General features: G+C 42.7%; 2 protein-coding genes across 6 annotated transcripts; both read left to right on the plus strand.

Annotated features, from left to right (window-relative positions):
- Positions 1–1,786: 1,786 nt before the first annotated feature.
- On the plus strand, positions 1,787–8,856 carry LOC136443807 (uncharacterized). 2 transcript variants are annotated; one of them, XM_066441172.1, is made up of 3 exons: positions 1,787–3,698; positions 3,946–4,014; positions 6,074–8,856. In XM_066441172.1, exons 1-2 carry the CDS (start codon positions 2,924–2,926, stop codon positions 3,993–3,995), a joined length of 825 nt encoding a protein of 274 aa, XP_066297269.1. In that variant the 5' UTR covers positions 1,787–2,923; the 3' UTR covers positions 3,996–4,014; positions 6,074–8,856. The 2 variants fall into 2 exon arrangements, with proteins under 2 accessions (XP_066297269.1, XP_066297268.1); XM_066441171.1 differs by lacking the exon at positions 3,946–4,014 and having other exon boundaries at positions 1,793–3,698.
- A 5,553-nt stretch (positions 8,857–14,409) lies between these two features.
- On the plus strand, positions 14,410–19,660 carry LOC136443238 (uncharacterized). 4 transcript variants are annotated; one of them, XM_066440397.1, is made up of 8 exons: positions 14,410–14,681; positions 15,175–15,313; positions 15,815–16,032; positions 16,601–16,901; positions 17,137–17,296; positions 17,588–17,833; positions 18,507–18,714; positions 19,122–19,660. In XM_066440397.1, the coding sequence occupies exons 1-8, from the start codon at positions 14,561–14,563 to the stop codon at positions 19,340–19,342; spliced, it is 1,614 nt and encodes a 537-aa protein (XP_066296494.1). In that variant the 5' UTR covers positions 14,410–14,560; the 3' UTR covers positions 19,343–19,660. The 4 variants fall into 4 exon arrangements, with proteins under 4 accessions (XP_066296494.1, XP_066296495.1, XP_066296496.1 ...); XM_066440398.1 differs by having other exon boundaries at positions 14,568–14,681; positions 15,108–15,313; XM_066440399.1 differs by having other exon boundaries at positions 14,572–14,681; positions 15,055–15,313.
- Positions 19,661–20,453: the final 793 nt, after the last annotated feature.

Raw genomic sequence — 20,453 nt, forward strand, 5'->3', positions numbered from 1 at the left:
CAATGTCCCGCCATTTTATTTGCCGGCGGCAGGTTGATCTCACCGTGACAAGGGAAATTTCTATATCACCGTATTTGAACAATTACTGTAATACAAAATATGGCACATATTTGCGATAAAAAATGATATTGCAAGGCTTTAGTGTAATTCTATTTACATGGGATGCTTAAACATCAACTGTAATGACCTGCTTGTCACCTTACCGGAGTTTGGACCCCCTTTTTGTGTTAGAACGTTCCACTAGAATGCAAACCCCAAAACTGGCGTGACTTCTGTGCGTAATAAAAGAAAGTGCGGAACGCTACTGTTTAAATGAAAACTATGTATGTGAAGCTTTAATCACAGTTATATGCCTGTTACAAGATCTAAGCTTGTTTTTGGTGGGTTCAGGGCAAAATGTACGATGATAAAAGACATGCGCATTCACTTAGAACAGTTACCGGACTATGGACACCCCCCGTTACTGTCACCAAATCGGAGTGGTAGATAGATCTGGGGATGACAAAGAAGTGACAGAGTAATGAGCAATTCTGCACAAACTCATTGTCAATAGAGATTTTATTTTTGTGACATTTGCAAGCTATACAGAAATATGCTTTATAAGTCACATAGCATGCACATCATGTGATTTTCATAGTTGTTGATTATATTTTTGCTACAATATACTAGTAAGTTCTTTGCATTCAGTCTTTGAAATAAATTTTTAAATAAAAAGTTATCTAGCTGAAGATCACTATGAAGACATACGAACCGAAAGCAATAGTATATGATATTCAGTTTTGACGTGTTCAGGTTATAGCTTGCCATTAATCATAAAACGTCGAGAGTGAAACGTGAGCGGACGTCATCCATAGAACGCACGCACCATAGCCTCCTCCCGTTTACGTCATTGATACGCTACGTCACGACGTTCCGGTGCGTGGAGAGGCTGCTGCTCAGCCCATTTTAAGCAGACTGCCTGCAGTGCCTATCACTTTCAGCTCAGATGTCCTTCCGATGTCGTTCCTTACCAACAGCAGGCAGTAGCCTGATGGAACAAAAGCCTAAGTTGATAAGGTTACCCTGGCACTGTTTGTATCATCGACCTATCGATTATCTGGTCTGTAAAACTGCAGTACGAATTTCTAACGATCACCATCCTCGGGTAGATTTTAGATGGTATGGCCTTCTCAGCTGCGAAAACGTGACATTCTCACCACTTCAGACGACAGTATCGTTCGACGGGTCAAAGGCCACCCGCTACGACGCATGCGGGGTAGGGATTCGTAACGTGTATGCTTATCTGACATTGGAACAGTCGAAGTCACCTTGCCTTGTCTCTGCCGGCCGCTAATGATTGATAGCTCGTTGAAAGTGCAAATGGGCCACGTTTTCTGGTCTCTGTATTCCGTTTGATGTGGGTGGGATCGCTTGTCACCGCACTGCTTTCATGGTATTTCCTTTGCCGTACTAAATAAAACATCCAATTTTTTTCCCCACAAAATATTACCGGTTATAAAGAAGACGCGTACGTGTACCTAACGGTCACAATCACTGGCGAAATTCAGTGCAATCTAAACATGATTACAGGCATTTGTTTTATCAACAGCACACTTATAGGCTTTATAAACAACCATCAATCACAAAATGATATATGAACAGACAATTTGGGCCCATTCTGATTATGCCTCTACATTGTAGATAAGCAAAGGCACAGAGATCTAAACACCACAATTGCTCTGATTTGTTTTCCGTGGGAGGGGGGGGGGGGCAATCACATCAATTCTACACTGTTATCATTCCATCAAACGGCCAAACCAACATGTCCCGGCTGAATTCGAAACCATGTTGTCACGAAGTATCTTAGTCAAGACAAAGTATTTCGTTCCTGTTTGATGTTTAATGTGTTTTTAAAGTGAAAGCTATGATTCATTCCAAAGTTTGAAAGCTAAAGGGTAGCTGAGCTATTCTAGTGCTAATGAACAAAGAAGAGTGAGTGTAATCAAGGTTTCACATTGCACGACTCGTATCGATTTTGTCTCTACTTGGTGATTATATGTTTGATTTGTGACGTAATGTCTGAGAGATTTTGAATTGAAATTTAACAGTTTCGAAATAAATCCGTCTATCGCAGTCTTATATGTATCGATAGCGTACGAAATGTGTCATTTGTACAAAGATGGCAAGGAATTAATTTGTAATACCTTTTTTTTCCTTGACATTCTTTTTGTGCACAGAGGGGGGCTATGTCGAGGTTCATAAACATATCTAAAGTATATGTACGTATATTTAGAAATCATGGCAGCGTCAAATTGGCTTGTCATAATTGATAATGCGAAACTGATTATTCATAGGATGTCAGGGCAGACCCATTACCAACTGTACGTAGAGTTTTGATTTAGTTCAATAATCCTTGTTCTTTGTTGTGATGGAACATTTATTAACGCATTGCCCCTCCCTAGTCGGTTTTATATCTGTAGTTACAACCCGCTGAACTATCACGTTGGCAGTAATTCTGCTCCTTCTGACTGAGAACAAGCTCTATCATCGCCCCTATCCCACTTTCCGGCTCCAGCGTCCTTTGCATCCGAGCACGTGAGTAGGCTTCCGATTCATCGGGCACCGGAAGATCACACAGCGGAAGAGGCACTGCAGGGAGAGGGGCCACGGTGAGATCGAACACCCGCAATCTCATTACGTGTTCCTTCCTTCACCTGGGTACATCTTAGCCGTGCCTCTTGGGGGAAGCTGGCCTCCCTCGCCGCCGGATGTACTAATGCGTCGTCACATCCATTGTAAATAGAGCGCCGTGTCGTATATGATATAGGGTACCGGCATTCTGTTCGATCTGTCATTGTACTAGCCGGACTAGCGCGTACGAACGGGGCACAAGCAAGGACAATCGTAGGAAACAGTGTATTGCTACCCTGGACAGCCTACAAGTATGCGGGAAACGACGAAAGAGATGCCAGAAAAGAAGGGGAGGGGCAAAGTCAAGATGGACAATTTGGAGATTCCACCTGCAGAACAATCTCCAAACCGGGACCCTGGTGTGCTGACGCCGGGGGACGTCTGTCTCCCCGGGGTTGTGACACAGAACGGTACCGATCACACGGCAGAGCCAGCTAGCGGGCCGAGAACCCAGCCACGGCGGCCAACAGAACTGAATGTAAGCGACAGCTCCCTCAAGTCTTCCCGAGCGCGAGTGCCAACGGCCTACAAGAACTCCTCCTCGGCCAAACAGGCCACGACTGCGGTTGTACACATCCCAGAGACGCAGAAATTACAGTACCTCATGCCGCCGGAACCGCATCCGCCGATCATTAAACCGCAGAGAGCCAACGACTCAGGCGTGGAGAGCTGTGAGAGTGAAGCGGGCACGAAATTAGAAAGTACGCAAGAACCTCAGAAACCTATCGTCTTCACATTCGAGGTACCTTACGCGTTGGTACAGCAACGGTATGACCAGCCGCACTTGGTTGTTTTTGACAGCGACGACAACAAGGATGACGTGCAAACACAAAAGACATCCGGTACCGAGAGTAAAGAGTCTGTAGTAACTGTGGGTAGCCGTGGTACTGAAACGCGATCCAAGGAACGCAGATACTGTGATGGCTGCACTCTTACCATAGTTCTGATCGTCATCATAGTGGTGGGGAACATCATCGGCGCTGTGTACGTCTACCACAAGTACAACATGATCAACAACAGTTTACCAGGTATGTCATTCAGCTACATCGTCAAAGAAAATCAAAACAACAGGAGTTACAATGCTCCACAGCTTACAACAGATTCGGCGACTCACAAAAGATCTACATGTATTTGTATTTGTGTTTAATAGATATAAATGTAGCTTTCTTAGAGTATTGGCTAAACCGAGGTACCATAAATGTGGTGAAAAATTATAAAATTTCAAAATTTCCCCGGCCAAGTATTGTCACAAACTTTCTGTCTTTTGCGTTAAAGGGAGAGGGAGTTGTCAAGACATTTGTAACGGAACTTCCGGTCAGCCTTGATGCGAAAGCACGTGGCATGGTGAGTTTTCTTCATTGAAGTCCACTCAGTCGATGTCCGTGCTTCTCGGCTAATCTGTACCCATCTTTGCGTGTTGTTTATTCTCTTCAAGCCGTTGAAATCACCCTTATATTTATTAATTAGCTTTCTCGTGTAGGTTTTGTATATAAAGCCTTAATTTACAATTTCTGTCAAAGAAAGGTGATTGACAGGACAAACTGACGTAAAAAACTCTGAATAAGATGGCGGAAATATATGCTCCCTTGTGTCGAAATTCGAGGAAGCCGTACGTACTCCATAATCCACCCAGAAACTGGGACAGCAGGCCCTCAGGAATTCCATCGCTCACAAAAGGGTGACTCGTAGGTTAATGAAAACAAACTATTCTGTCATTGCAATGTCAAAGGAAGAGATTAAGATAAATCGTCGTGCTTCTCATCACTGCAATTTCAAAACACATCAGGTGAAATGGAAATTCTATGAAAGGACGTTCGTTTCGGAATGATGGATTTGGCACAAATGCATGGGTATGTGTTAGCAACGGTAACTGGTTTCAAACACTCGAGGAAAAAAGGAAGGACGCAATTTGATGGCATGTTCAGTGATTGGAAAGCAATGTCATCTCCATTGAACCTGGTATTTATGCGCAATATTCTAGTGGAATGATTCACTCTCTAACGACCCCAAACACAGTGGCCCCAAAGCGGCCAATTTTCTCTGACCTCTGCAGTCAAGTAAAATGTATTCGCGATGAGCAATGCCTTCCCAAACGTGAAGAAATGACATCAAGAAGATATCGTGCGTCAGTTGATTGACTCGACATTAAGAATACATCACAGAGCAGAATTATGTAACAGTACCACGGGAAAATGATATATGTAGTTGGCTTCTACATATTAGATGCTTTTCGAAGATCAGTACAATTCCTGATTGCATATGACAACGAAACAAATGTCCTCTGTACGCCTAGTGACCTTACATTCACCGCTAATCAATGATAGAGTACCCTGGTTGGTACATTGTGAATGGGCCCGCTGATATTGGATTAGTCATGAACAAACTATTCGCACGAAAGAACAGTTGCGAGCAGCGAACAATCTGCTATCTTTACTCCAACGTGATGGATTCCGGGATTACAATTCGCGAAGTTGAGAGTCTGTCAATGCCCAGACATGTTTTCACCGGCGTCAAAGTTCCGCATACCGGTAATCCTGGTTAAATCCGGCCAGGAATAGAGCGCTTCAACCCGTTTTCATGCACCGACCCAACTCACGGGTCACATAGGATACGCCAAAAACAGTCCAGCGCAAACCTACGTCTGACTTAGTTCTCAAGCCTCGGCAGAATACTAATTTCACGTTTGGCCTCCGCTCGCTGCCTGTCTTGTATGCATTGCGAGCATTCCGACGCCATTAAGCTGAAGTGCGAGCTCCGAGCTCCAGAGAAAGGGCTCGGGTGGAATTGTTCATGACGTCAATCTTCCCCATTAGCGTCACATAAGAAGGCTGATTACACGACGGGACTTCCATGAAATAAATTTTCCATGAAACTGCCCCCATTGCAACCTGGCATCAAAAACCAATTTAAAAACGTTCAGAGAGTGGACCGGAGATGTATCTAACGTCTCTTCAAGTTCCTGAAATGACTTTTCAGAATTTAATCTACGCCTATCCTTCCTGTCTGATTAGACTTATTTGAATTCCTTCCTTTCCTAACCGTTAGACCTACCGATTTGTTGGGACAAAATTCCTCCACTGATTCACGAAGCGCTGCCAACACCCCCCCCCCCCCCATCAATTTGTTAAATCAAATTGTCCAGGCAAGCATTACATGAATGCTATCATCTTCCAGACAAACCCCATTTTCAATTACATCTGCAGGCCAGTGATGCTGAACTAACATGACTGCCTTGCAGCCATTCCAACTTTATGTCTGTCCCAATCTTGTTCATAAATCCACAGACATATAAACTACACAGGCACGCACAGGATATATCTGTATACACCCACTTGGTCTGACACCTAGATATACGGTTTTACAATGAGCTCTTAATGATATGTTTCATTGCCTTTTGTTTCAGCCACGATTTCCCCTGTCTTAACAACAATCCACACCACTCGTGAGGCGGAAGGACAGCGCGACGAGTCGCCGACCTCCTCAGCCGTTAGGGATGCAGACGACACAATCTGGGTCAGATATACTAGTGCAGTTACCTCAGCAGACTTCCGGTGACGTCAGCGCGCAGCTTCCGGTGTGACGACAGGAGGCCCTGCGATGTGAAGAGGTGATAATTTCCCGCGCAAATAGTTCAGGTAGAATCCATTTCAAGGCACTACTTGGGGTATTTCGAACATTTCTTGAAAAACATTCGAACATTAAGCAATTTTCTATCATTGCTGCTTGCACCACAATGGACGTTTATATATAGTCAGTCAGTCTGTACAGACGTTTAAACCTGCCAGTACAGAATCATTTTTTAAATTCAAAACAAAGTCAACGACATTGCACCTAATACTGTCATGAATTGAAAGTGATTACTTTAAAGATTACAATTCATACTATAACTATCTATTCCTTCAAAAGGTGTAACAATCTGGGAATATTGTAGAGTAATTTCTGATTTTTGTTTCAAATTCTATCGAAATTTTCTACAACATGATATAGACGGTAATGTCATGATAAATTTTACACATGTTGGAAAAGGTGCAAGATATCTCAAGCAGTGTCTTGGAATAGACATAAACAAACCTATTGCAATGATAGTACTGTAAAAGATACTACATACGTGTCACACGAACATATAAACACTGCAATTCACTGAAGAATTCTTAGAAACCAATATGCAGAAGTAGAACTATTTTTGTAGAGATTCAACACTAGATGCTTATATTTTGGACATTGTCACGACATGTCTCATCTATTGATTTGTAGATCTGTGAATAGAAATGGAGAAAATATCCCATCAAAGAGTTAGGACAGAGCTTTGATATTCTACACACGAATCTATGAAACTAAATCCCGTCCATTTGCATGTGACATTCAAGACAGAGTGAACGAATACCATGCACTTTATTGTGTGCCACAAAGGGACTGTACGATATCTAAATGACTGTGCGATCAAGGTACGCATAGTTCTACTAAAACAAAAATAGTATTCTAATTGTGACGCTCGACCCATTGCGGTATTTTCTCCTCTATACCATTCCTCAGTATCAGCAAATTTCAACTCTCCAGCAATTGCTATATATTAACTGATGCCTGATGTATATTCTATGTTGTCACCTTGGTTGACTGTAAATAACGTAGGGAACATAATACATACTGGAGGATTATGAAATATTTGTAGCGTTATGTATCTTGCAATACTGTTTTATCATGATGGGTTAAAATGCATTCTTTACTTTTACTGTTACAGTATGTTAATATTTGAACCAAAATGTCTTGAAATGGCGAACGTTCTTCGTGCCAACTTTTTTCCCGATGAAATAATGTTAGATTCCAATTCAGCCTGCATAGTGTCATTTGCCAGCGGAAATGCTCGTCCTTCGGGCATGCGCAGTGTAACGTTATTTAATGAAGAACGATTCACCATCTGATTTCGTTGTTCAAAATGACATCACTGTTTTTGCAATCACTGACCTAACGGTAGGGCACCATTGATCTCATTAGAGGTCATATCCCCTCGAAATTTCAGCAAATAAGATTATAAATCGATTCGTATATGTGTAAATACCGCGTTTGTCAAAAGCATTTCTTCCGACAGGGGCGTATGATCTGATTGTATGTCCTTGTTAGTGTATTTCTACGTACTTACTCGGGACACTAACCCGTGGAGGGTCGTTTAGGCTGTGTGCAAGCATAAATTGGAGACATTAAACATATACTAGCGCTGCCGACCACTTTCACCAACATGATGATTTTGCAAACGTCGACTTTAACCCACAAAAATGGCGGACGCTATATTACGTCATAGTCACGTGACTAACAAACATTAGAATCTTTACCAGACCCTCCCACTGGCCAAGAAGATGTAGAAATGCCCTCCCCTTCCGTACGCCGATGCGCCCCGGCGAAATATCGCACAGTCCCTCGTATATCCCAGAGAAAATACCGAGGTGGGATTACTCACAAACAGGCACTATGGTTTAATATCACTGGACAGATCATTCGAACGACAGAACTTGCCAGCGATGTGGAAATTATTTTCAATAAGCGATAACGTCTTATGAAAATAGCATTGACTATAGATACATTGCAAATTCTCACTAGTCTCAGCGAAAGAAATTAGAACTGGCTTGTCCCAGGAAGGATGGACTATGAAGATTTGTAGAGGCAGTGTATAAAGGCAGTGTATAAAAAGGAGGAAAAGAAATATATACTTGTTTTGCACTATGTGTAAACATTGTACAGTTATCATGGCAATATACATTTCTGAGGTGACAGAAAAGACACAAGAGTTTTTGATTTAAAGAACATTCACATGTAGTACCATTTCCACAGTGACGAACTCACCCATATTTCATTTTTTGGTCCGCCCCCCATGGCTTCGTTGTCACTAACGTGACTAATTTGAAAGCCGAGATATGAAGTTGCTAGCTGCTATGCATGACCGAAACACAAATCGTGTGTTTCAAAGCATCGAATGCCAGCGTGTGGCGTACCTAACAAATACCATTTTACAACATAGCGTAGATAACTTTTATACTGCTGCTATTAGGATAGACATGGTCTACATTTTCAGCAAAACACACTACTGTAAGCTAACGACTGATTGGTTAGTCTCGTCTGCGGGTAATGTATGGGTCGAGTACTAATAACCAACCACTGTAGAAAAATAGACCAATAAAATTTGGAACTGAGAAACCATGAAGCCCATGTGTTTTTACTACGATAAAGTCGTTGAATGCACGTGATATCTATATGCCGATCTAAGTTTCATTTTTAAGTTTTGATTTGCAACACAAATACTGGGGCTGGGAATTTTAAGACGGTAGCTACGGCTTAATGATTACTTACAGGTCCTCCTTTTAAGATGAGTGACCCAATTACTTGCCCCTGGTGACGTTACTACCACGGGATTCAACATATGCCTGAAAGTCTCCCGCGCCATGGCATGGCTTAAGAAATTACTGACGTCACGAGACCGTAAAGTCACGTGACCGATGTCGTTGGGTCAGTCATCATGATGAAGATCGCACGTGTTTGGTAATTTAGTCCTTGCGTTTGTTCGCAGCCTCGTGAATCATGTTAACTGCAGCACTAGCTTCCATGCAAGCAGCAAGACCTGTAATATGTTGGGGAGTATAACTTCTGACATTTTCCCTAAGATGAAGATAGACACGGGTGCATGGTTCATGCCGGTGGTGCAGGTTTACACCCGACTGGGTGACATTTTCACGGGGATGAAGACTCACTCCAGCGCGTGACCCTGGGCGGGAGGCTGTCAGTTGTCATGATTGTGCATGTGGCGTGCACGGGCTAGCTGTTCACAATCCCGCTTTCGGATGGAATTCGAATCCCGGCCGATCGGGTGGTGATTTAAAACACCATTTGCACGCTAACGGATGGGCTTTCAGTCTTTCCGTTGTAAGCCGGCGATCCGCTATTTGAGGACCCACTATTTGAATTTAAAAGAACCCAGTGCTATGCGTCTCAAAAAGAACATGAATCACGCCCTGGTGTGCGCCTGCCAAAGGCTAAAACGGAATGTCCTCCATGCATTGTTTGTCACTTTTGGGGGCACTTGAAGCCAGCGAATCTATCCATGCATGGAATGTCTGTAGGTAGTTTAATCAGTTAAAAAGGTAATGTAAGCTGTAAGCTGTAGAGTAGGATTAGAGTACCTTTTGAAGGTCCGAGAATTATCCAGAACTAATCTGCATTCCCATTGTGCATATCTGTGAATAACATACAAACTCACTTGCATATTTTCAGTTTACAAGTTCCGAAATCATGACCAGATGGATTGTGCGACATTTTGTAACTAGAGTTCGACAACCCACGACCTCATACATTCGCCGAGTGATGCTAGCCTTTTCGAGTGACATATCATGAATGTTTCTCATGTATTATGCAAATAAGGTCCTCATTTGCATAAATCATATCAATTGATCCTTTTCTCTACCAACACCTTTTTGAGTTATTCTCTTTCAAATTTGAAACAGAATCGGCTCTTGCAGTTCCAAAAGCCGCTAATGGGCCCAAACCTACGCGACCTACTCTCCCTCCCAAGAGCTACCACTCAAAAATCATGCCCTTAGCATATTCAGAACACGAGATATCAAGCCCGGATGTTCCACTGCAGTACCATAGCAAGCCGCTAGAGAGCAAAAATGATACCAAGTATCAAGACAGTCCATCCAGGTATTCTCGAGTTATCGTGAGACACACAGACAGACAGACACACACACGAACGATGACGAAAACATAACATCGGCGAAGGTAATAACGTTACGTGATCTTACGTGGTTTGTTTTTCTTTCTTTCTTTGTAACGTTAAACGTTTTGGTTTATCGCACTGCCACGATATCTTTCTGAAAAGCCCTTGGCTTTGCCAGAAAGACATTACATTACACGACACATTTTGATGAGTTCTTGTTGAATATGAATAGAAGCATGTATGGTTCGTCCGTTGTCAATGGCTTCTAGAGCCCCGGGCTTTGTGCCGAGATTGACGGCTCTGTGGCGCCGGTATGACAAACAGTTATATCAGACTGCACTACTCAAGTGAAGACGGCTGATAACGAGAGACTGAGGCTCATGTACATTGTATGTATGCGGTTTGCTGAGGTGAAGGTGACGGCGCTGTGGGTTGGGAAGCCCCAACTGTGCATTTTAATGTCACTACATTTATTTCTAGTGCTCATAGCCTGCTTTTGCGGGCTAATTTACTTGTACCTTAATTATAGTGTTTTCGGTTTTAGTTGTTATGCCTTTGCTACCTAGTGACCTATGTCAAGTTGACATCAGAAAAGACGTTTTGTACATGCTTGGAGTTTAATTTTTTTCTTGTTATTGTTGTGTCCTCCGTCAAAGCTTTATGACGTTTTGATTTTTGATGGTTAGATTTTATTAGAATTGCAACAGTGCAATGGGGCACAGTCAGCTATTGCTGGTGTCGTGACCCACACATAATATACCCATTTTTACACTTGGGTGGAGTGAGGAAAGTCGTGTTAAGTGCTTTTTCCCAAGGGCACAACATCGGTGGGGCCAGGGGATTTGAACCCGGGACCGCTGGGTTCTGGGCAAGAAAACCATGCCGTTACGCCACACGACGCAACGACGTTTTAATATCGCTTGAATGGGAGACGATGTAATAATGATAATGACAATTTACGGAGCAGCGTAGCGTAAAGCTAATATTAAGGACGCGTAAAAGGTCACTATATACGACACTTTTAAGCGTCTTTTAAACGCGTTCCGCGGATCCTCTGAAGCTGAATGGGGGGAGGGGGGATTGACCACTGTGACCGCATTCTAACTTTGACTCTTTTTTAAACGAGGCGTCAAGAAAGTTTGTAAGCTTAGTTGATCCTCATCGATTCATAAATGCAATCAATCTGAGCACCGGATCCTTTTATAGATAATGACGGATTGCAGCCTTAAGACACGATAAGTCTGATATTGTGCCACATAGTCTTAATGGATTATAGCCCACGCACACTTATATTGATTTTTGACCCATTTCCCCGAAGAAAAGGAAAGGTCCTTCTTCTGGATCGATGGATATATGTTTGGGACCCACCTTGCACACATGCACAGCGCTTCCCCATTCACACCCTTTCAGGAAAGTAGGGATACCGTAGCCTTTAATCCATCGATCCTATCCCCAGTCTCCTTTGGTCGCTTCCTTCCGCAAAAGGGCAGAGTGGGGCCAGCATAGTGGGGCTGGAAGCAAGGCTAAGAATACCGACACAGAGTGGAAGAAGCAAGATAAGATGTGTTGCAGTTGGTTTTTCCTTATCGGTTTAGACCACGTTCTGTCCAATTCTCACTGTGTCCTATTTGTAAATTATGCTGAACGGATCTTACAAGCGTCGGTTACCAAGAATCCATTTTTGATATGATAAGCCAGAAAGCTTTTAATTTAGAAAACACCTACGTGAAAAATGAAGGCTGCCACACCCTATCGCGGGGTACATTATGAACTCACAGCACATATATACGTATATACATGACAGCGCTTGGGATGCTGAGTAGATATAGAAAAATCTTAAGTCTTAAAAACCTCCAGCAGCAGATTGACCTATGGAAAGATTAAACATTGTGTGATTGCTCTTGAACAAATTATGCCGTTCCAGTGCTGTTTCTTTCCCTCTATTCTTTTTAAGGATAACGTTTATGCAGGTGATGTCTTACATCACAGCAGTTGCCTCTATCAATGGTCCCAATACAGAATTGTATCAACGTTACATGGAAAGCGTTTTCTGAATCAATTCTTATAACATTAGTCCACACGTACGTATATATCGCTGCCATCCTTTACAGCATCAGTACCCATGATTTGACGAGGGAGACAGAGAGAAAAGAAGCAAGATGTGCCTCAACAAAATCACGTTGTTTTCAATAATCATAACTGGAGTCATGTGTCCGTAACGCATGTTGTAGTTCGTTTTTTCTTGACTAATGTTGTATGTAGCGACGGTCTAAAGTTTGGTGACTTGACTTGTCTACGCTGTGTTGGAGCAATCATGTATGGTAATTTGTCATCGGTCACGGTGGCTTCTTGATTGTCACAGGGATGTCAGAGCATTGCCGCGTGCCGTCACTCATCGTTTGTTCGCAGTGAAATATATGAATTTACATCTCGGGATGCGTCATAATCTCTATATGATATCAACATTCCCTAGCCTTGGGCCTACCGGAAGCCAAGGATAGATGCCCGGGTTGGGTCACTGCGACATACAGCCCTCAAGGTATGCATTTCCGACCACACAGGATACAGATTACCATCAAACTCCAATATCATCATCATCTTGCCGTGAATGTTTCATGGACGTTAACTCTAACTCCAATTTAAGACCAGGTTTTGTCAAGGAAGATGTATACCAGGGCCCAGTTTCTTTTGAACTCTGATGATTATAGGACCACTGGCAAACGCTATAATCGAAAACCTACGTATTCGCCCTCAGTCGATCAAGATAATACAAGCTCTAGCCTTTGTTGGGAGGTAGTACGTTGACATGCTCATGTGCAAACCTATAGGAACAATCTTGTCCACGCATATGCAGTGCCTTGTACAAAAGGTAATATTTTTATAATACTCATCATCATCATCAACTTTTCATGACAGAACAAGGTAAACATATTGAATTGATTTATGGTGACTTCGCCGGGTAACGTTAGCAAACGCGCGGTCAAATGTTTGTAAAACGTGCCACGAATACATTGATGGTGCACCGGTGTACATTCATATAGAAAACATTAAAGATGTAGAAGCTTACTGTTATAGAGACGGATGACACAATAAAGGGAAACATTGTTGGCATCCTTGTAGTTTATTAGGGACGCCAACGGGATGACGTATGCGGATGTACAGATAAATTGCTGATGTTTATCTGTCCTTTTGTATCTCGTAAATTCTTGACGCAATTTGATAGTCTGTCGTGAAGAGACCTACATAAATCTAACATTGCAAACTTGATAGATATGTCATTTCAGAACAGGACAGGCATGCGTTAAGAAACGTGCGTAGACAATCTTGTCTGGCGCTCCAGTGTGTATTGTCTTGTTGCAATGTTTGATAAAGACTCTTTGTGTGTTCTACTAAGGCCTTCAGTCGAGCGCCACCTAACACACATGTCCTGCAATGTAACTCTCATTGTGTGCGTAATAATGATGCACACGCGCTGCTATCAATTCAATACGCACATTAGTATCAACAAATATTAATTCGGTAAGTTCTATAGAGATCCCGGTAGCCACAGAATGTCTGAAATAGCCAAGTGATGATGTGTGGCTGAAGCAGCACTTAAAAGCCTAGTACATGCAACAGTGCTGAAACCTTGATGCATGACTGCAACAGTCAACGACCTTATGTTGTTTGTTTACTCTAACGTATTACCTTACAGCCATTCATGGTTCCGTGAATGATCAAGTATTGATATAACCATGATGCCTGGTACCCCAAAACTTCCCATATACTCTGCACAGAATACCGCAATAATCTGTACAGAGGTTTGGCAAACGTTTTATATGAATGTTTTCATTGACGAGTGAAAAGGTGACTGCGAACATGCACAAAGGAGACGGGCCTTCACATTGCCTAGTTAACAAATGAACTTGTTTACTGTGTAACCAGACTCGAATATGCCATGTACACGTACAAACCCACACCTGGCTGTTCCGTGTAACGGACGCTCCCCACACACAGTCGTCACACTGATGTGATAATAATCGTATCTTAAAGTGATATCAGTGTCACATATGCAAAAGAACGTTGTAAATAGAATTCAAATATCTTTACCGAATTTCGATGATTAGTCAGTATCACTTGTACGAACAAATGCAATTTACCATGCTTCCACATTGAAAGGGAGGAACAGCATTGAACAGGTCAGGACCAATGTTTCATTTCCGCGTCGTGGTACAACATCATTGTACTTGTAGCATTGTCCTGCGGATACGGGTTCTACTAATAAGACATTCGGAAGAGAGTCCGACGAAGTGGAGTCACTTGCCAGAAGGTGTGTTTTCTTTACATGTCCTACCGCAGTAATGCTAGCTCGGTGGGTGGGTTATTAGCACTACTGAATTTAAACTTGTCTTCTCCGGTCTTACACTTAGGAGGTACCAAGGATAATGTCCTTGGGAGGTACAGTGCATTCTGCCCACAGATATTCAATGATTTAATACTGGCGGTACACGCGACAGTTAGAGCTACAATACAGGAGTCGCATACTTTTATGATCTTCGGTGGAAACAAAACCCTTTCACATAACTTCAGATTTTGCCAAAAGTTCTTAATAAAAAGCGAGAGAGATGAGTGGTGCCAAGTAAACTCTGAACTGAGGTAACTTGATCTTGAGCGCAACACCATTTTGTTTGTCGTCAACTCAGGAGTCATCGGGTTCATCGGCAAAAACATCACATTCTTTACGTTTTACACGTAGAAAACTATGAGGCTCTCGACGCTCTTTCGGCGTGTAGCACTGGGAAGAGGCATCTTTGTGTTGGTAGGATTTGCCGCTGGCATCTTGTCGTCCTACCTACTGAAAACACCGACAACTCAGCAAGTGGTGTCACCACGTCGGAGCGCAAGCTGGCTGAGGGGACCAGCAAGACAGCATGGTGATAAAATTGCTTCTCAAAATAAAAGGTACGTGATATCACAGCAAATAGTGTGCTTGCAGTCTAGTGTCCGCGATGTTGGCGGTTAAGCTTAAAGACGTGTGCCAAGTCATTATGTGAGACATGTTGGAAACTATTAATTCCAGGCTTCTTTCTTCCTTTGGGTAGCACCAGGTCCGATTTAGAAGCACTGTAAATAATTCTCCTCAATATTCAAATTCATTAGGGTCTCTAAAGCAAAGCCTTGCTGCTCCTTTAATAGTTCTTGTGTTAGTTTGACAATGTATGCATCTGTAAACTACTCTCTTGCCATGTACTTAACCCAGTGGACATAAATATATGTGTACAAGAAAGGTCTGATTCCAGCACTTTTCAAAAGTGACAGTCTCTGATATTAATGAGTTCGTGACCTTATTGGTACGACCTTTGCGTACTTCCATAGTCAATCGGCATTTAGAACTCATATCTCGAACAAGAGACAGTATTTCATTTTGCGGATTGATGGATGCAGAATGGGTTGCCATTTCAGGTTTATGGGTGACTTAGCGCAGGCACGTGGCAAACGTAAAGTCCTGCTGGACTGTGGAGGAAACGTGGCCTCTACTGTCCAGCTGTTCAGGGAGACCTATCCGGACGGCAAGAACTACATCATACACTCCTTTGAGCTGGACGATCGTCTGGCCCCGTACTTCGCTCCCTACTCGAACCACGTTCTGCACTGCCCAACCGCCGTGTCCAACAAGGATGGTGAGTCTTAGCCTCTACCAGGCTCCACAGGTCGCTGGAAAAATAGTACAAATTACACTCCTTTAGCGGACTCCACTGGCATGTTATCCGTCTATTTGACCAATTTCTGCTATTTTTCCAGCGTCCCATGGAGCCTGGTAGAGACTAGGTGAGTAACCCAGAGGCTTGCATGTCTGTGTGCCCAGGTGTGTGTTCGTAGTTATTTGATGTAACTTGAGGCTGGCAGGATGGTAAGACTGGTTTTGCCCGAGTGAAAGGTTGGTACCGCAACCTTGACCCGGCCGGATCCAATTGCAAAGTCCCGCACGAAGCTTAAGGCAGGGGAAATGGATTAGTGAGAAATTAGAAAAAAAATCTAAATATTTCACGGATGTGTGAGATCGTCGATTTCTTGTTCGCCAATGTACTACCTCGGATAGATTTTTCTTTAAGGAGGAAGAAAGGAAAGTAAAAGTAAACATGACAAAAACAATTTGTTGGCAAATATTGACAATCCTCGCACCAACGTTACGATGTACTTGGCACGCTGTACAATGTTGAACGTTCTAAACTTGCCCGGTATAATTAGGTAACATGACGGCGTACGCAGAGTCAGCTTGGTCGCCAGAAAAGGGAAAGACCAGTGGCACGGACATGCAGTGGGGAGGGGGAACCCTGTACGCACTCAAGAAGGAGATACAGGACAACATCACGGGAGGCAGCCGGAAGCTGACCTACCGACGGACGGTACCTACCGTCGACCTGTCCCGATGGATCAAAGAGAACACGGACGTAGACGACTATGTCATTTTCAAGCTTGACGTGGAGGGCGCAGAGTATGACATCCTGACAAAGATGCTGAAAGAAGATACTTTTAGATGGATTGACAAGTATGTAATTTATGCGTTTCTACCATTTAGCATTTTCTTTGAGCGATCCTGTTGTTGTTCACAACATGTACACACTACACTAAAAAAAATACAAACTAATCAAGCAACTGTATCAGTCCTTGGTTATACCTAATACACCTTAATATGCCCAATGTATACCTAAATGCGGTATTCTGGATCTGTTGTGCGTGATTTCATGATGCTCATCAACTATACGTTATGTTCTTTGTGTCAGATATTATGGAGAGTACCACGGGTGGCAGACTGTCGCGGGATGGAACAAGGCAGACAAGGCCCAACTCATCGAGGAGGTGGAAGCCAAGGGTAAACCTCTGTTGAGATGGACGGGAGAGAGAAGGACATATGAGGACTTTGATGTTTTGCACCCGAAACTGGTACGTTATACGTTAGTTATACGTTAATAAAAGTCATGTGACAGTGTCTCAGACGTTTGAATAAGAGAGACGTAGAAAAAGGCACAGACACATTTGTAGCCTCCACATGAAGAGTAGTATATTTAGGCCTTTCATACGGTCTAAAAGTATGTGATTCTTGCTGTTTCTGCCCATTTTGTTGTGTTTCAACAAAGTAACAAGGACTGATTCGAAGTAATTATTAGTTTGTATTCACGATAGATGCATATGCTGAACGTAATCTATTGTTTCTCGCGTGTATGTCCATCCTAGGTTGGCTCTGTTGGAAAACCCGGTGTTGTCTACAATAACTGCCTCGGGTCGGCCCAGAAGCGGCCCAAACTGGCCTTGGTGGTTGAGGTCGGCATGAACGCTAAGGCCGCTCGCAAGCTGGTGACAACTCTCGCCGCGCACACAAGCAACATCCCCCTGGCCCTGTTCGTGTATGGAGACTTTGTCGAGTTGTTTCAGCAACAGGTGAAAGAATGGGCTGAGATGTTTACCATCGGCATGCGTGAGGTACGTTTATTATTATTATTATCATTATCATCATTAAATCATTGTGTACGTTAGTGAACTTATTTGTATATATGCGTAGTTTTCAACATTGTAATTGTATGTGCTGTGTTAGACGCCCAAAGCCAGCTACTGCTGCCTGGGTGGTCATGTATTGCCTGCTGCAATTTGAATAAAGAGTAAAAAAAGAAAAGAGGTACTTTCAATTTTACCATTTAATGTTCACTGCATGGTGGTAGTCAAATACTGGTCAATGCTAAAAATTCAGCTCATCTGTGGGCCGTCCATAGTCATGAAGAAGGCCAAAAGTCTGTTAGCCTGACCTTATTTGAATTCATAGATAGCTCAGTAACATTTCTTAACTGATAGTCAGGCCGTACTCCCATGGCAATGTATTTTGCCTTTGTATTTCTATTTGTATTTGTATAGACTGATTTTTCACGCAGTGCATGACACAGAACGAGGGTTACCACAATTCAAAATGTATCATTTCAGGAGACTGAAGACACCAATACATATGTGTACGGTATAGATGCTGGTATCTCCAAACTACAAGTCGCTGTACTTCTGTTGTGCCAATAAATAAATACTGTTGTTGTATCGTGACCCATCTTAAGTCAACTTGTGTTTAAAGCATGAGAAAATGATTTCATAATTTTTGTTGAACTCCCAAAAGAGTCAGCCCTTCCCGCCTGGGCACTTCGCACGACAGGCGCCAGGGTGGATCCGATTCAGCATCGTCAGCGCCATGGAACGGCTCTGCGACGCTGGCCTGCAGTCTACATTGTACCTAGCGGAGAACACAACAAAGACGGTTATACAGGTCGCAAAGAATCGAGGATTGAGCCTCGTTCAGCCGACAGCTCGCTTCCCGCCAACCGAAGGTATGTCATCGAGACAGCTTCGATACGTTCAACGTGGTTATCGTGACTTCGGTTTGGATAGCTATCGATTTGGATATCTCGTTATCTCCACATGCTATGGTCGTGATTTTTGAATGTTGGACAACTCTTGAGTATTGCAGGCATGGGCCCCCTATTGGATTTTTTGGAACTGCATGGGTCAATTTTGTTTCAGATTTTGGAAGAGAATAACTCAAGAAAGGATTGATGGATCGTTATTAATTTTGGTGTGTACATAACTTTAGTGATGATTAACATACTTAACTGTTCATTATGTGAATCAGCATCTAATTTGCATAATCAATAAGGAAATCAAATCAATCCACTGCATCCCATGATAGGACTGCCAAACATGTGACATACACAAACCCTTTGATTTATGTTTACAGAAACACCCTTAACAGAGAAAAGTTACTACCACTATCGAGACGTGGAGAGGGTCCCCAAGGCTCTCCGTGTGGTCGCTGACAGACTGGGTGACACGGGGGGCATCCTGAGTCTGGATTCGGACCATCCAGATAGCTACATGATCGCTGCCTTCCTGTTGGACTATTTGGTGGAGAACTCTGGCTTTGAACTTGTCAGCATTGAGGAATGTCTGACAGAATAATTATCAGAGATGTGACAGGGTCCTGTATTACATAGAATGTTATCGACGAGCGATCGACGAAGATCACCTAGTGTTCAAACATACAAAAAATGTATCTGAAGGCAGCTCGAGAAACTTATTCTAAAGGGAGACTGGATTCGAATGCCTGTCGTGCAGTTTCACAAGAATTTGCACTGAAATTCATATCATATTCATCTTGTACATACATGTATCTTCGATAATACGACAGTACACAATGACAGCGTTAAAATTGCAACAGCTCTTGTATTATAACATGCTATTTTTCTATCATTCTCCAATAAAAGAGTATGGAAGGTAGACTTTCCTACACCTCAGTATACTTTGCTCACAACGTCTACAAATCTCATTGCGATCGAACAGCGTCCAACAGCTTTAAAATGAATTCAAAGCACGTTTTCATGAACGCCATGTCGAATCGAAGGATCAAACCGCCTTGAAATAAAGTCTCTACGTTGTAATTATTGATTTGGAAGGCGTAGGTACGTGTAATTATCTCCATGAACACACGATGAAGGTCACGTGCTGTTATCCCGGACTACCCTTTTCCACGAACCCAGTAAGACCTGGCAAACTTGATTTCTATGGACGCCCTCCTCGCGCGCATTGATCTTGGCCAGTTTCCCGAAAAGGAAGATGTCGGGACAAGCAAACTGCTAGCAACGATATGCAAATATGCACCTTGGAAGCAGGTTGCAACTGTCACAATATTAGAAATGACTGAAGGCAATACGGGAAGGTTACTAATAATATCAACTGATATGTAGACAGAAGAGGCTTTTATTTGTTATCTATTGCATTAAGTAAAACATTAATTGTTTGATATAGAGTGTTTTGTTGGCAGCAAGTTACAGTTCCAAAAGTCGGAATGTCTCTGATTTAAGTAAATGAAGATGTCTGAAATATTCCAGCACAACAGATCTTCAAAGTAATGAAGAAAAAAAACGCCTGGAAATATCCACTCAAAATGAGGCAGAAGAAAATCCAGCCAAACTTTTCAAATCAATTTTCTAAAAATCAATCAATACACTTCCCCCCGTTGATACATTATTTGCTGTGTGACTACAAAGCTGGTCGTCTACACTGATGGTCA

Source organism: Branchiostoma lanceolatum, chromosome 10, assembly GCF_035083965.1.
Source record: "Branchiostoma lanceolatum isolate klBraLanc5 chromosome 10, klBraLanc5.hap2, whole genome shotgun sequence".
In the NCBI taxonomy this organism is placed as follows: Eukaryota; Metazoa; Chordata; class Leptocardii; order Amphioxiformes; family Branchiostomatidae; genus Branchiostoma; species Branchiostoma lanceolatum.